Source organism: Ahaetulla prasina, chromosome 4 (assembly GCF_028640845.1).
Source record: "Ahaetulla prasina isolate Xishuangbanna chromosome 4, ASM2864084v1, whole genome shotgun sequence".
Taxonomy (NCBI): Eukaryota; Metazoa; Chordata; class Lepidosauria; order Squamata; family Colubridae; genus Ahaetulla; species Ahaetulla prasina.
Genome location: NC_080542.1, coordinates 72,598,930 through 72,615,013, shown reverse-complemented (window position 1 = coordinate 72,615,013; position 16,084 = coordinate 72,598,930). Strand labels below are relative to the sequence as shown.

The 16,084-nt window shown below is 43.4% G+C and overlaps 1 protein-coding gene across 7 annotated transcripts in view; it reads right to left on the bottom strand.

Annotated features, from left to right (window-relative positions):
* DPY19L1 (dpy-19 like C-mannosyltransferase 1) overlaps positions 1-16,084 on the bottom strand; it is a 142,854-nt gene that overhangs the window by 51,815 nt on the left and 74,955 nt on the right. For all 7 annotated transcript variants that reach the window (XR_009155115.1, XM_058183355.1, XM_058183354.1 and 4 more), the window contains one exon: positions 7,281-7,340. Coding sequence is in view for 6 of the 7 variants with exons in the window: in XM_058183355.1 (XP_058039338.1) it covers positions 7,281-7,340 (60 nt within the window). In the remaining variant the exon portion in view is untranslated. The remainder of the gene's footprint in view (positions 1-7,280; positions 7,341-16,084) is intronic.

The following is a 16,084-nucleotide window of genomic DNA, read 5'->3' as shown; positions in this document are numbered from 1 at the left end:
ATTATTATTATTATTATTATTATTTTAATTTGTATACCGCCATTCTCCCTAAGGACTCGGGGCGGTGAACAATAAAATACAAACACAAACACATACACATACAATATTAAAAACAACCCTTAAAAAACTTATTAAATTGGCCAAAAAAATTTAAAATACAAATTACACTCTATAAAATTACAGAAATTTAAAACCCATTAAATTAAATTAAAATTTTAACAATCAAGCCACTCCAGCCATGCGAAATAAATAGGCTTTAAGTTCGCGGCGAAAGGTCCTAAGGTCAGGTAATTGTCGAAGTCCAGGGGGAAGCTCATTCCACAGGGTAGGAGCCCCCACAGAGAAAGCCCTCCCCCTGGGGGCCGCCAGTCCACATTGTTTGGCTGATGGCACCCTAAGGAGTCCCTCTCTGTGGGAACGCACCGGTCGCTGGGAGGTAGAAGATGGCAGTAGATGGTCCCGTAAGTATCCCGGTCCTAAGCCATGGAGCGCTTTGAAGGTGGTAACCAATACCTTGAAGCGCATCCGGAAGACAACAGGTAGCCAGTGTAGTCTGTGTAGGATAGGTGTTACATGGAAGCTCCGAACCGCTCCCTCAATAACCCGTGCAGCCGCATTCTGGACTAGCTGGAGTCTCCGAGTGCTCTTCAAGGGGAGCCCCATGTAGAGAGCATTGCAGTAGTCCAAGCGAGAGGTAACGAGAGCATGAGTGACCGTGCATAGGGCATCCCGGTCCAGGAAGGGACGCAACTGGTGGATCAGGCGAACCTGATAGAAAGCTCTCCTAGAGACGGTCGTCAAATGTTCTTCAAAAGACAACTGCCCATCCAGGAGCACGCCCAAGTTGCGCACCCTCTCCATCGGGGCCAACAACTCGCCCCCAACAGACAGCCGCATCTGCAGCTGACTGTACCGGGGTGCCGGCATCCACAGCCACTCCGTCTTGGAGGGATTAAGTTTGAGCCTGTTCCTCCCCATCCAGACCCGTACGGCTTCCAAACACCAGGACAGTACTTTGATAGCTTCGCTGGGGTGGCCTGAGGTGGAAAAGTACAGCTGCGTGTCATCAGCGTACAGTTGGTATCTCACCCCAAAACCACTGATGATCTCACCCAGCGGCTTCATATAGATGTTGAACAGGAGGGGTGAGAGAATCGATCCCTGTGGCACCCCACACGAGGCACCTCGGGGTCGATCTCTGCCCCCCTGTCAACACCGTCTGCGTCCGGTCAGAGAGGTAGGAGGAGAACCACCGATAAACGGTGCCTCCCACTCCCAACCCCTCCAACCGGTGCAGTAGGATACCATGGTCGATGGTATCAAAAGCCGCTGAGAGGTCTAATAGGACCAGGGCAGAGGAGTAACCCTTATCCCTGGCCCTCCAGAGATCATCCACCAACGCGACCAAAGCCGTCTCCGTACTGTATCTGGGCCGAAAGCCGGACTGGAACGGGTCTAGATAGACAGTTTCATCCAGGTACTGGGGTAGCTGACATGCCACCGCACTCTCTACAACCTTCGCCATAAAGCGAAGATTGGAGACTGGGCAGTAATTTCCTAAAACAGCTGGGTCCAGGGAAGGCTTCTTGAGGAGAGGTCTCACCACCACCTCTTTCAAGGCAGCAGGAAAGACCCCCTCCCGCAAAGAAGCATTCGTAATCCCCCGGAGCCAGCCTCGTGTCACCTCCTGCGTGGCCAGCACCAACCAGGAGGAGCACGGATCCAGTAAACATGTGGTGGCATTCAACCTACCCAGCAACCTGTCCATGTCCTTGGGAGTCACAGGGTCAAAGTTATCCCAAACCACCTCAACAAGACGGGTCTCGGAACTCTCGCCTGGATCTACCCAATTTTGATCCAATCCGTCCCGAAGCTGAATGATTTTATCGTATAGATAACCATTAAACTCCTCGGCATGCCCTTGTAAGGGGTCCTCCCGCCCCTCCTGTTGAAGGAGAGAGCAGGTCACCCGAAACAGGGTGGCCGGGCGGTTATCTGCCGACGCAATGAGGGAGGAAACGTAGGAACGTTTCGCATCCCTCAATGCCACTAGGTAGGTCCTGCTATAGGACCTAACTAGTGTCCGGTCAGCCTCAGAACGGCTGGATCTCCAGACACTCTCTAGGCATCTTTTCCGGCGTTTCATCTCCCTCAGCTCCTCTGAAAACCAAGGAGCTGGTTGAGACCGACGCCGGGTCAGAGGCCGCAAAGGTACAACATGGTTCAAAGCTCTAGCCACAGCCTGTTCCCAGGCTGCGACTAGTTCTTCAGTCATGTCGTGGGCCAGATTCTCGGGAAACGGCCCAAGCTCCGTCAGGAACCTCTCTGGGTCCATCAGGCGCCTGGGACGGAACCAACGCATTGGTTCCGTCTCCCTGCGGTGGTGGGTAGCGGTCTGAAAGTCCAGACGAAGGAGAAAATGATCTGACCATGACAAAGGTTCAACAACTAAATCATTTACAATCAGATCATTCAACCACTGGCCAGAGATAAAAATCAAGTCTAGGGTCCTCCCCCGACATGGGTAGGGCCGTCAATTAATTGAATCAGGTCCATGGCCGTCATGGAAGCCATGAACTCCCGAGCCGCCGAGGATGCCGTGCCGGTTGATGGCAGATTGAAATCCCCCATGACCAACAGTCTAGGGGTTTCAACTGCCAACCCGGCCAGCAACTCCAACAGCTCGGGCAGGGCTGTTGTCATGCAGCAAGGAGCCAGGTACGTGATCAGCAAGCCCACCTGAGTCCTACGACCCCACTTCACATAGAGGGATTCACACCCAGCTATCTGAGGCACAGTGGTCTCCTTCGGCTCAAGACTCTCCTTAATGATAACCGCCACCCCACCACCCCTACCCTGGGCCCTCGGCTGATGGAATGCTCGGAAACCTGGTGGGCACATCTCCACTAGGGGAACCCCCCCTTCGGTGCCCAACCAGGTTTCCGTAATGCCCATAATGTCCACGGTCCCTTCCTGAATTAGATCTAAAATCAGGGGGGCTTTGTTAACCACGGACCTAGCATTACATAACATCAGCCGAAGGCTCAAGTCCCGAGTACTCTGGCCACTCGGGGAGTGGGAAAATCCTGGGGGGCCGGAGCACGCAATCGCTCTTAAACAGCGAGAACGAACCCCCGAAACCTGATGTGGCCCCCCCATTCCATCATATCTGCCTCTCCCACTTACCGTATTGATAACTTGACCCTGATAAGCTGGAACGAAACCCTCCCCCGCCACCTTCGGACCTGTTAAATCACCGCTGTGAACACATGTTGGACTTAGCACCCTCTCTGACGGGTTTCCCCCCATCCGCCCCCCCAACCCAAACCCGTCAATTTCCCTCTCCCCCTTAAAATTTCCATTAAAACTCCCCCTTAAAAAACGATTAAAACAGTTTGTTAAAAATCCCCTAAGCCTCCTAGATTTAGCATGCCAACTCTCGGGGTTCCAAAACCCGTCCTCAAGATGGGCCCTCGATAGTGTGGAGGGCCAAACCTGCGAGAGAGGGGAATCTTGCAGGGCAAGAAGGTTATTGCAAAATCTCCATTCCCACCCCACTCTGGGGCCAGCCAGAGGTGGTATTTGCCAGTTCTGTGAACTATTCAAAATTTCTGCTACCAGTTCTCCAAATTGCTCAAAATTTACCCTACCGGTTTTCCAGAACCTGTCAGAACCTGCTGGATTTCACCCCTGCCCCTGGGGCCGTTGAATGCATTCCCCCTGGCAAATCTATGCTCGCTGCCCACACTCACCTAGGGAACCCTGCCCTGGCCTCAAATTACACCCTTCTGCTGGGCTGAAGCAATTTGCCCAGCCTGTGGCCTGCTGTGCTAAGCTGAAGGGCCACGGGAGGTGGGGGCAGGGCAGGCGGGCCAGAAGAGGCGGCGGTGGGGGGGGCATGGGCACAGGTGGGCTGAAGCAGCTTGGGTAAGCTTCTTACCTTACTGTCCCATCTGTAAAGTGCTGCAGTGGAGATAAGCAGCCGATTGTCTTGGAAGAACATTTGCAGCGTCTCCCCAAGCACCCGAGGCTTACTGTGCTATGAAAGATGCTCTCCCAGCAAGAGTAGCAGCAGAGAGAAACAGCCGCTGGCCTGGAGAGCACATGGAGCCACTCTATGTGTTCTCCAGGTCAGCAGCTGTTTTCTCCCAACCGCTGCTCTTGCTGAGAGAGTGTCTTATGCAGCACAGAGAAATTTAACAACCGTGAACCACCGCTTTTTTCAGTCTCATCCAGAAAGCGCTGTGGCAGAGAGAAACAGCATTCAACCTGGCTGCTTCTCTGCTGCAGCTCTTTATAGATGGGACTTAGAGGAAAGCAGCAGCTCACAGCTGCTAAATTTCACTGTGCTGTGTAAGACGCTCTCCCAGCAAGAGCAGCAATGGAGAGAAACAGCTGCCAACCCAGAGAGTATGTGGAGCATCTCCCTGAGTGCTCAAGGCATGCCCAGTACCAACAAGGGCTACAAGAAGCAGCTGCAAGATCAAGCAACATCTTGATGGCTGAGAGGCCTGAGAGAAAATTCCTCCCCCTGAGGGCTGCCCACCTGGAGCATTGCTGCCGCTGCATTGGAGCTCTCCTGCTGCCGCCACCCACCACACTGGAATCACCTTCAGGATGGATCAGTAAGTTCTTGCTTTGCTCCCTGGGAAGGGCTCTGTTGTGGAGGGCTGTGTGCCCAAACCAGCCTCTTTCTCTCAGGCCTCCTGCCTCGCATGGGGGAGTGGGAGAAGGAAGTGTGTGGTGGGGAAGGCTGTCTGCAGTTCTTGCAGCCAAAGCCGGGATGTCTGCAAACTATGAGGTCTTCTGCCTTGAGCAGAAGTTTAACTATAAGACCTCCAAGGTACCTTCTGAATCTAAAGTCTCCAAAACAAGGGAAATTGCTTAAATTGAGTGTGTGTATGTGTTTCTCAGGAATAATGGAATAAAAAAGTTGAAATGGACTTTGGAGGTCTTCAACCTGCTGCTCAGGCAGGAAAACTGGGATGCCAAAATCTGAGTGGAGAGCCTGGGAAAGGTGTCAGAATAACAGAATAACACTTAGAAGGGACTTTGGGGGAGACCCTATACCATTTCAGAGAAATGGCTGTCCAATATTTTCTTAAAAACTTCCAGTGATCAAGCACTCAGAAGGTCTGGAGACAAGTAGTTCTACTGGTTAATTGTCCTCACTGTCAGGAAGTTTCTCCTTAGTTTTAGGTTGCTTCTCTCTTTATTCAGTTTCCATCTATTGCTTCTTGTTTTGCCTTCTGCTTCTTTGGAAAATATATTGTCCCCCACTTCCTTGTGGCAGACCCTCAAAAGCCTGTTTTGTGACCTGTCTATCCCATACTCTTGGGCAAAGCATGTGAGCCATTTCCTCCTTTCAGAGGTCCATGAAAGTACATCTATAGTATGTAGATGCAGATAATAAAGTTGAAAACAGGTGAACAACATTTTTACAGAACTACAGATACATTCAGGCCAGGCATGACAAGGAGTGGCTGGGAGGGGAGGGGCCGGGCGAGGCATCCCTCAATGTGAGTAATTGTGAGTTGGCCATGCCTACCCAGTCACATGACCACCAAGCCATGCCCACCAAGCCACGCCCGCAGAACCGGTTGTTAAAAAGTTTGAATCCCACCACTGGATCTATTACATTTGATTGCAATTTCTATAAATTGTATTGCATTTATTCTGCTCCCAAACTGCAAGAAAACTCAAGTCTTAAAAATAGGAGAGGAAAAAATCTGATTCATCTATATCTTGATTTGATTTTTCTTCAAATCCAATAATTTTTCTCATTTTTTTGCAGAAAATATTCAGTCATCACTGTTTAAAGTTTGAAGGAAATACTTTAAAAATTGACCAGTACTAGCGAATATATATTTGAAAGATTTCCACATAAGAACAGCTATAATTATTATAATAAAATAGCTATTTTAATTTTAAATAATTGTTTGTTCTGAACCATATTCTAAATTTAAATAAATCAGGAAGTTTTCATTCAGGATGTGCTATAAGGAACTGAATAAAGATTTTTGCTTATGTTTCTCTGAACAGTCAAAATTACTGTTTCAGCCATTTTTTATTATTAAATCTAATTGTAAGCCATGATTTTACCAATTTAAAAACTAATAATAACTTGAGTCTATTGCTGCAATGCGATATAATAGCAACCTGTTTACCCACAAATAGGAAAAAAGTTGAAAAAATATTTTGATGAAAGAAAAATCAGCATACAACCAAGTATTTTGCTCTGCCTGTGCTTGCAATACTGTTTATAGAATCAGTATTTTTTTATTTATAACATTGTAGAGTAACATTGTAGAGTAGCTGAAATAGAATATGTGAATGACATTGTAGGATGAGGGAAAGAGATGCTGACCAGGAAACAATCAGAGAAGAGAAGGAGGAGCTCCCAATGGCTTAGCTGTCAGAGAAAGAAAATAAGAGAGAACCTGCCTTAACAGATCAAATGTTAAAAGTGGTGAATGAAAGTTTGTACCTTCGGACTCAAGAGTCTACTAATGTAGCTTTTACAATAAAGTAGATACAGTTGATATAGTTATGTTTCCTGTCTGGTTTATCCAGGAGGCTGACAGTAGCTTACCAAACTCATAAAATGTATCCTCTCCATTTTTAATGACTGCACTCTGTTCCAACAATTTGGTTATTAAGTGAAACAGTCACTAAGTGAACATGTGACAGAAAGGGAGTGAATGGGAGAGGGAGAGAGTGCAAAGATCATTAGTTGCTGTTGGCTTATTCAGATAAAGTTCTCCATACAGTGTCCTGTGCCTGACTTTTCCCTCTTTTTTTACTCTCTCACATTGAGGAGAAATTGTTTAATTAAGCTATCTTTTCCAGAATTGCTCTTCTTTGCAACACAGCACATCCCTAAAAAACCCTAACCTAATTTTAACATGCTCAGATCAGTGACTTTAATTGGTTTGGCTAGCTTATGCTGCTGCTGAAACCGACCAGACCTTAATCTCTTTGATATGGCTTTTGTGGTCAGGACACAAAAGTTGGTCATAAATAAACACTTTGATCTGAAAATAAATATCAGAGTAATGTAAATTAGAGTTTAAACAAATAAAAATGGGGATAATAAACAAATGTTGGACAAACAGCAAAAAAAATAATAATCAAATTTACTATTAAAACAGATAGAATAACAGATTAAATCATAAAATTTACTTGAAAAGACCAATATAACATTAATATTTATATAGTTTAAAAATCATGTCAATGATAAAATATCTGATAATATTTGTGCCGTAAAATATTAAACTTACCCACAAAGGTATATGTTTAGTATACAATTTCAGGTACTTAGGGCCCAGTTCCAGAATACTCTAAAATAAGAAAATTGTTGCATTAACTTTTGCAGCTTGAGCATTAGTTCCAGAATATCTCTGTAAATGTGATTCAGAAGATGAAACAATAAATAAGCAAAAATGGTATTAGATATACTTGAAGAAATATTTTTAAAACTATAAACATAACTGATTATTGCATAAACTGATAAGTATCACCACTGCTACTTCAACTTGTAGAAATTGAGTTACTCAAGTAGACTGGCACAAATCTGTGGAATTTTAGTATATACAATTTGCCTATTATGTAATCTGACAGAGTCATTGTAAATCCCATTTTGTAATATATAAAAGCAATTAACTTCAATTAAAATATTTTTAAAAGCTCGTCTAAGAATATTTAGAATTGTTTCAATCACTTTATAAAGCATATCCATATTCATTCATAGTGAAAGATGAGAACTTCAGGAAGCCCATAATATTTTGTCATCTTAATTTAATTTGAAATACAACTTATAGTTTTCCCTAAGCCTATCAATGCCTTTCTTAATTAAATATTCATCTTTAATCTACTAAATATTAGCATTAGGCTAATGATTTTATCACTATATTACAAAACTAGCAACATTTCCTGCAAAGGGTTACTTTGCAGAGTGAGATGGACAGTTTATCAATTTAATAAATAAATAAATAATTTTCTGCAACTGCATGCCATTCAGAAGATATAATTGAAACTAGAAATAATTTTGTACAGACTCTGAAACACATTTAATTCACTGAGCTAATAATGAAGAGAGGTTCTAGAAATACATTCTCTTTTTTGACATTATGATATAGATCGGGGTATCAAACTCGAGGCCCATGGGCTGGATCTGGAAATATCAAAGGACCGGTCCACAGTGCCTCTGCCGGCCAAAAACGGGCCTCGTAGATGCCTCATGAGGCACATGCACGGCCCGTTTTTGGCCTCCCCAGTCTCCAGCAGCACTCTACTGGCCAAAAACAGACTGCGTGGATGTGCCTCCGTGAGGCCTGTTTTTGGCTGGCAGAGTGCTGTTGGAGGCCCTGGAGGCCGAAAAATGGGCTTTGTGGGTGTCTCACGGGGCCTTTGTGCAGCCCGTTTTGGCTGGCAAGTGCTGCAGGAGGCTATTCAGGCTGAAAATATGGCAGACGGAGCCCCCTGTACTCTGTTTTTGCCAACAGAGTGCTGCTGGAGGCATCTGCCCCATCTCCCACCTGCCCGTGGAGAACTACAATGCTGAACCGACCCTCACAGAAATCCAGTTTGACACCCCTAATATAGATAAAGGGCATCTGGTAAGAGACTCCCTATACTTCACAAAGCCTAGGGAGAACATATTTGGAAGAAGCGTGACAAACAATGTGAACCAGAGGACTCTAAATAAAATCCTCAGGGAGAAAAGAGAGATAGACCAAGATAGTGTAACATCAAGCACAGGTGTCAGGTCCCAGATGTTTCTACAGGGATGTTGACATTTTGATGGGATGAAGTGGGGAGGAATGGAATGATCTGTATATGAAATTTCTGTTTCTGTTTCATTGCATTACTGTGTTAATCTCTTTATGAAGTTTATGTTTCCCTGTAATGATGTAGTTTGGGAGGGATTTGGTTAGCATTGCTTTAAATAGCTGGCTTTAAATTTGTATTATTAACCCTGTCACAGTGGAATTACAACTCCCTAAGTCATTATGGAAAGTCCACCCCATTTTCCATTGTATCTTATTGAAGTCTGAAGTCACCTCTGATTTTAGTCTGGCTACTACTCCTGTTCTATCCCCTATTATGGTGGAGGGTGAACAACATTTTGAGGCTCAGGAAATTCTTGACTCTAGGAAATTCCACGGGACCACTCAGTACCTGGTGGCTTGCAAACACTTTCCCCTTCTCACACAATGAATGGGTTCACAAAAAACATGTGCATGTCCATAAATTAGTATGTATAGTTCATCAATTGTACCCTGACAAACCTCATTGTTTTTATGTTTCCTTTGTCTTCCCTTCCCTCTTTTGTTTTCTTTAAGGTGAACTTCCCATTTTTCTAAGGAGGCAGCATGTCAGATCCTAGATATTTCTACATGACGCTGGCATTTTTATGGGAGGAAGTGGGGAGGAATGGAGTGATCTCTATATGACGTTTCTGTTTCCCTGCAATTATGTAGTGTGGAAGGGTTTGGTTAGCATTGCTTTAAATAGCTGGCTTTAAGTGGGAAGCTTCAGTTCTTGCCTAGATCTCTTGTTATCACAAAATAAAACAAAACAAAATAAAAGCTCCTTTTGGAACAACTGTTTCAAGAGTCCTGCTTTCTTGGGAAGATTGGAGAGGCAAGACCTTACAACAGGGAACATTATTGCATAAAATAAACAGGATATAGTATATATATATAGTATATACATATATATATATATGTATGTTTTATACTTTTCAAGATGGCGATCAGCAAGGCTACCCCGGAGGAATGCTCTCTGTAAAAGAGCTTTTTAAAAGCTCTTGAGGAGGGCAGCTCCCGAGGCTTCCAAAAACCTTTTGCTTTTTTTCGGCCGTCCACCGCCGATTCCACTGCTGCTGAGATTGGATCTGCCGGGCCTGCCGCTGCCGCTGGAGCCGAGGCTGGAGCCGAGGTGCTGGAATCAAAGCAGCCACCGCCACCTGAATCAGCAGCCACCGCTTAGATCGAAGTGGCCGCCGCCACCGGAATCGAGGCCAGCCCCGCCACCGGAATCGCGGCCACCACCGCCTGAATCAGCGGCTGCCGCTTAAATAAAGGCGGCCGCCATCACCAGAATCGAGGCCAGCCCCTGCTGGATTGAGGCGGCCACTGCCTGCCAGAGTCGGGGTGGCCATCGCCACTGGGATCGGGGCAGCTGCCACCAGGATCGAAGCGGCTGAAAGCCCCGATAGCCGCCGAACTGATTGGAGGCCGAGTGCAGCCGCTGGCGCTGATCGCCGCCACTGGGGACCACCACTGCCGCCGAGCACCACTGAGACCCTCCACTGATCACCACTGAGCGCCACCACCGCCACAGCCACCAAAAGCCCAACTTCTATCTACTTTTTAAAATTCCCACCATTGTGACCACGCCGAAGGAGGCTTCCCCCACCGCTGAAACTTGCTGCCGGGGATTCCCACCGACAAGTCTGACATCGGGCTTCCCCATTCCGGTCAAGAATTTCAAGCTGGATCACCAGGACCAGAATTGCCAGAATTGAGTGGATCAATAGGACCGGTGAGTTACTAAGGAGATATTGCACTCCCACCCGCCTCCATCATCCCCTACTTAAAGGACTTCATCTACCCAGTTTCATCATTTTAAACTTCCCACAGAATCCTCACCGTTACCATGGTGATTGCCAGAGAAAGTGAAAGAGCGAGAAGAAAAAAAAATTGAGGAAGATTGATTAAGTTAGAGATACTTCTTCAATACTAAAATTGAAAAGAGTGAAATAAAACAAAAGAAATAAGAAAGATACTGCTTTAATACTAATTACATAAAAACTCAAAAAATATCATTATGCCAGCCAGAAAATCCAACAGATCAACCATTGATGCTGATAAAAACTTAGAAACGAGAATAATAGCTATTGAACAAAACTTAGAAAAAAGATTACTAGCTATTGAACAAAACTTAGAGAAAAAAATTCTAACAGTTATTGAACAAAGTTTCACAAATCTGATAAAACAAATTACAACACAAAAAAATGAAAACTCAAATGATCTAAATCTCTTCCCAACTCATCTAACATTACATAATACACAACCTATAACACAACCTAGACAAAAAATAACTACAACACAACCTAAACAACAAATAACTACTAACCAACTAATTAGAGATGCCATGGAGAGAAAACAAAAAATGAATAATGCAATATTATTTGGATTAGAAAACACTAATGAACCTGATATCACTAAGATTCACAACATCATTGGAAATTATAACTCATCAACCATCTCCCCAAGTGAAATAATTGCAGTCTCCAGAGATGGACCAGAATAAAAAAACAGTGATGGATCAATAGCACCAAGATTTTGTAGAGTCATATGCATAAATGAGGACAGCAAACATAAGTTCATTTATACGATAAACTCAATTGCTAAAACCAACCCTGCCTACAGTAAACTTAGATCACGTCCTGATCTATCTTTTCTGCAACGGATACTACACCTTTAAAGCTTTATCACCTTTAAAGCGCTCCATGTTCTGTTTCCCTTCCCCCAATACTCCCAGCAAAGAGTCCGTCAGAGGCCTTCCTTTTTTCCTTTTATTTACATAGATACATGTCCTGGCCACGTCTACCCACGGGCCTGCCAAGTTTCTGGAGATAACGAGGAAATTATAGATAAGGCCAGAATTACTCACGAATATATTCTTCCCTCCATTGAAACAGTTAGCTCGCGCCAATTCATTAGCTCGCGCCAACTCATTACTTTGTCCAAGACAAAAAACCAGGAAGTCCCGCCTCCTATTTATAGTCTCTGCAGATGTCACTGCATGACAATTATGACTTGGCTTTGTCCCAACTCTTCCGCTGCTGCGCACGGCGATCACGTCTACGTAACCTTGCATCGCTCCAAAACTGTTCTTGGGGCGTTGCCAAATCAGAAGGAGGCTCCATGGAATCAGGCTGTGCCGGCCCCTCCTCCTCCCTTTGAGTGGGTGCCAGGGAGGGAAAGGGCTCAAGAGAAGCAGGGCTGGCCAGGTCTTCTCCCTCACTTTCTGAATCATCCGAGTCCAGGAGTCCGGGTCCAGGAACCTGGGTCACAACACTCCATGGCATTGGACCGGGATATTTACGGGACCGCCTGCTGCCGACAGTTACCTCCCATTGTCCGGTACGTCCAGTGCGCGCCCACAGGGAGGGTCTTCTTAGGGTGCCGTCGGCTAGTCAATGTCGGCTGGCGGCCCCCAGGGGAAGGGCGTTCTCTGTGGGGGCCCCGGCTTTATGGAATGAGCTGCCGGTGGGACTCCGTCTCCTCCCTGATCTCCGGACCTTTAAGCGCGAGCTCAAGACTTTCTTTTTTCACTAAGCGGGGCTGGCCTGATTGATTTTAGTATGGGGCTTTTAGTGGGTTTTAATAGGGTTTTACTAAGGTTTTAGTTTTGATAAATTTTAGCTAATATTTTAAGTATACAGCGATTGAATCAGTTTTTTAAACTTGATATTTTATTTTAATTTGTTAGGATTCTTGTCGTTTTATTGGCTGTACACTGCCCTGAGTCTTCGGAGAAGGGTGGTATAAAAATATGAATAAATAATAAATAAATAAATAAACTCCATACAGAACTTAAACGAAGACAAGACAATGGTGAATCCAACCTATACATTGACTACCATGCCGATCGCATAAAAAATAAAACCTCCAATCAAAAAATCACCTCCAAACCCCCCATCACCCAAAACAATCAACCAGCTATCCCAATATTCAATCAAGTACCCATCACCCTACCATCCACTCAACCAGCCATCCAACCAGCCATCCAACCAGCCATCCAACAAACCTTCCAACCAGCCTTCCAAACAAACATCCAAACAGCCATCTAAACAGCCATCCAACAATCCATCCATCCAACCAGCCATCCAACCAACCATCGAAACTACCCTCCAACCAGCCATCCAACCAACCATCTGTACAAACAGTCAAGTAACCAACATCCAAACACTCACCTCCCAAAACATCCATCCACCCATCCAACCACCTATACAACCACCTGTTGTACACAACCCTCAACCAACTAACATCCTAAACTAGGTATGCACACCCCTTACCTCTTCAACACCAATCACTACAGATCTCAAATGCAAATTGATAAATGCAAGAAGCATTGTTAACAAATTACCTGAATTTATCCTCTTGTTAAACAGTGGTACATTTGATATCATATTTGTTTGTGAAACATGGCTGAACTCATCCCTTCCTGACTCCATTGTTTCAAACAAAGAATATCAAGTTTATCGATCAGATTGTGAAAACCGAAGAGGTGGTGAAGTGGTTATCTTTTACAAAAAGTCACTGAATCTAAAAAACATTCAAGTTGCACATAAACTTTCTCTTCCTGAAACTATTGTATGCGACCTATCCCTTAACACCACTCTTCGATTCTTACTATGCTACAGAGTCCCTGACTACGACATTACTCATGCAAATATGTTAACCTCACTGCTAACATGGGCTACCTCTTGCCCATATCCTCTCATCTTTCTGGGTGACCTAAATCTACCTCTTATTAACTGGATAACTACAGTACTACTGATCCAATCCATACTACACTATACAACACTGTTACAAACCTAGATCTTGAACAACTTGTAACTAACAATACAAGACTCAACAATTGCCTTGACCTCATCTTCTGCAACAACACAAACTCAATTTATGGACTACAAATTAAAGAACCCTTTTCCAACAGCAACCACTGCATGATTGACTTTCGTCTCAATATACGCTCTTACTTAAATCGTCATAACAATAGTATTCCTAACTACAACTTCAAAAAAGCCAACTATGACCTCATAAACAACGATCTCTCATTTCTGGACAGGCAAAATCTGTTCGCAACCTGTATAACTGCTGAAGACCACTATAGAGTCTTCCTACTTGAAATCAATAGAGTCATTAAACTATATGTACCACAAACGACCACCAAGATCAGGAAAAGCAAACTACCCATATCAATAAAAAAGCTTCAATCAAAAAAAAATCCCTCTGGAAAAGAAACAAAAAAGGCTATGTAGCAAATTTCAAAAACCGCTACAGAAATATATGCAACCAAATAAAAACTGAATGCACAAATTACCACACCAGGCAAGAAGAGGACCTTCTGCACACAAATTCCAATCGTGCCTTTTATAATTTTGTTAACAATAAACTTAAGGACTCAAGATCCATCCCACCACTAAAAGATTCTAAAGGCAAAGAATGCAATGACGAAACAGTTAAAGCAAACCTCTTCAACATATTCTTTGGCTCAGTTTTTGTTAACAGCGACGACACATATCCAACATTCCCAAATCGTACCAGCAATTAGTATGATGACTTAACACATATAGATTTCACAGAACATAATGTTGAAAAAGCTCTTCATAACTTGAAGCCATCGCTACCTATTGGACCCGATGGACTATGTGCATACTTCTTAAAAAAACTTTCCACTAATATAGCAGAACCCCTAAGTATAATCTTTGATAAAGCTTTCACGACTAGTTCCCTTCCCAAACTTTGGTCACTAGCCACAGTCATCCCAATCTTCAAAAAAGGAGACCCCAGCTTAGTTGAAAATTACAGACCAATCTCTCTGTGCTGCGTTACTTGCAAAGTTATGGAATCAATCATCAAACAATCCATTACCTTACACTTAGAAACAAACAACCTACTCTCTAATAAACAATTTGGTTTCAGAAAAAAATTATCATGTAACTTACAACTTCTCCACTGTAAAAACATATGGACTACAAATCTTGATCAAGGCAAAACAATAGATGCAATCTACATAGACTTCTGCAAAGCTTTTGACTCAGTAGTACATGATAAACTACTCCTAAAATTAAAATCCCATGGCATTTCAGGACCCCTTCACAAATGGATATCTGCTTTTCTGTCTAACAGACAACAAGTGGTCAAAATTGGCAACGCTTTATCAAACCCTGTTCCTGTCAAGAGTGGCGTTCCTCAAGGCAGCGTCCTTGGACCAACATTCTTCATACTATACATAAATGATCTTTGTGACCATATCTCAAGTAATTGTGTTTTCTTTGCTGATGATGTCAAACTATTTAACACCACAGACAATACATCTACCATTCAAAAAGACCTTGATCATCTAACCGCTTGGTCTAAAACTTGGCAACTCCAAATCTCAACCAGCAAATGCTCAGTATTACATATTGGAAAATTACCTTATAGATGATCCCCACCCTGTTAAAGACCTTGGAGTTTTCATATCAAATGATCTAAATGCCAAAGCCCACTGCAACTACATAGCAAAAAAGGCTCTAAGAGTTATAAACCTAATCTTGCGTAGCTTCTTTTCCAAAAACACTACACTACTAACCAGAGCATATAAAACATTCGCTAGACCAATTCTAGAATACAGCTCGCCTGTCTGGAACCCTCACCACATTTCTGCCGTCAATACAACTGAATGTGTCCAGAAATATTTTACAAGAAGAGTTCTTCACTCCTCTGAAAACAACAAAATACCTTATCCCACCAGACTTGAAATCCTAGGCTTAGAAAACTTAGAACTCCATCGCCTTCGACAAGACCTAAGTTTAACTCATAGAATCATCTATTGTAATGTCCTTCCTGTTAAAGACTACTTCAGCTTTAATTGCAATAATACAAGAGCAACCAATAGATTTAAACTTAATGTTAACCGCTTTAATCTAGATTGCAGAAAATATGACTTCTGTAACAGAATCATCAGTGCTTGGAATACTTTACTTGACTCTGTGGTCTCTTCCCATAATCCCAAAAGCTTTAACAAAAAACTTTCTACTATTGACCTCACCCCATTCCTAAGAGTACCATAAGGGGCGTGCATAAGAGACAAACGTGCCTACCGTTCCTGTCCTATTGTTTTTCTTTTTTCTTCTTATATAAATATATATATATATATATATATATATATATATATATATATATATATATATATATATATATATATATATATATATATATATATGCTTATACCTCCTAATATTCCATCATACATATGTTTATATACTATATAAACTTTTTGTGTGATGCTTATATATATTGTT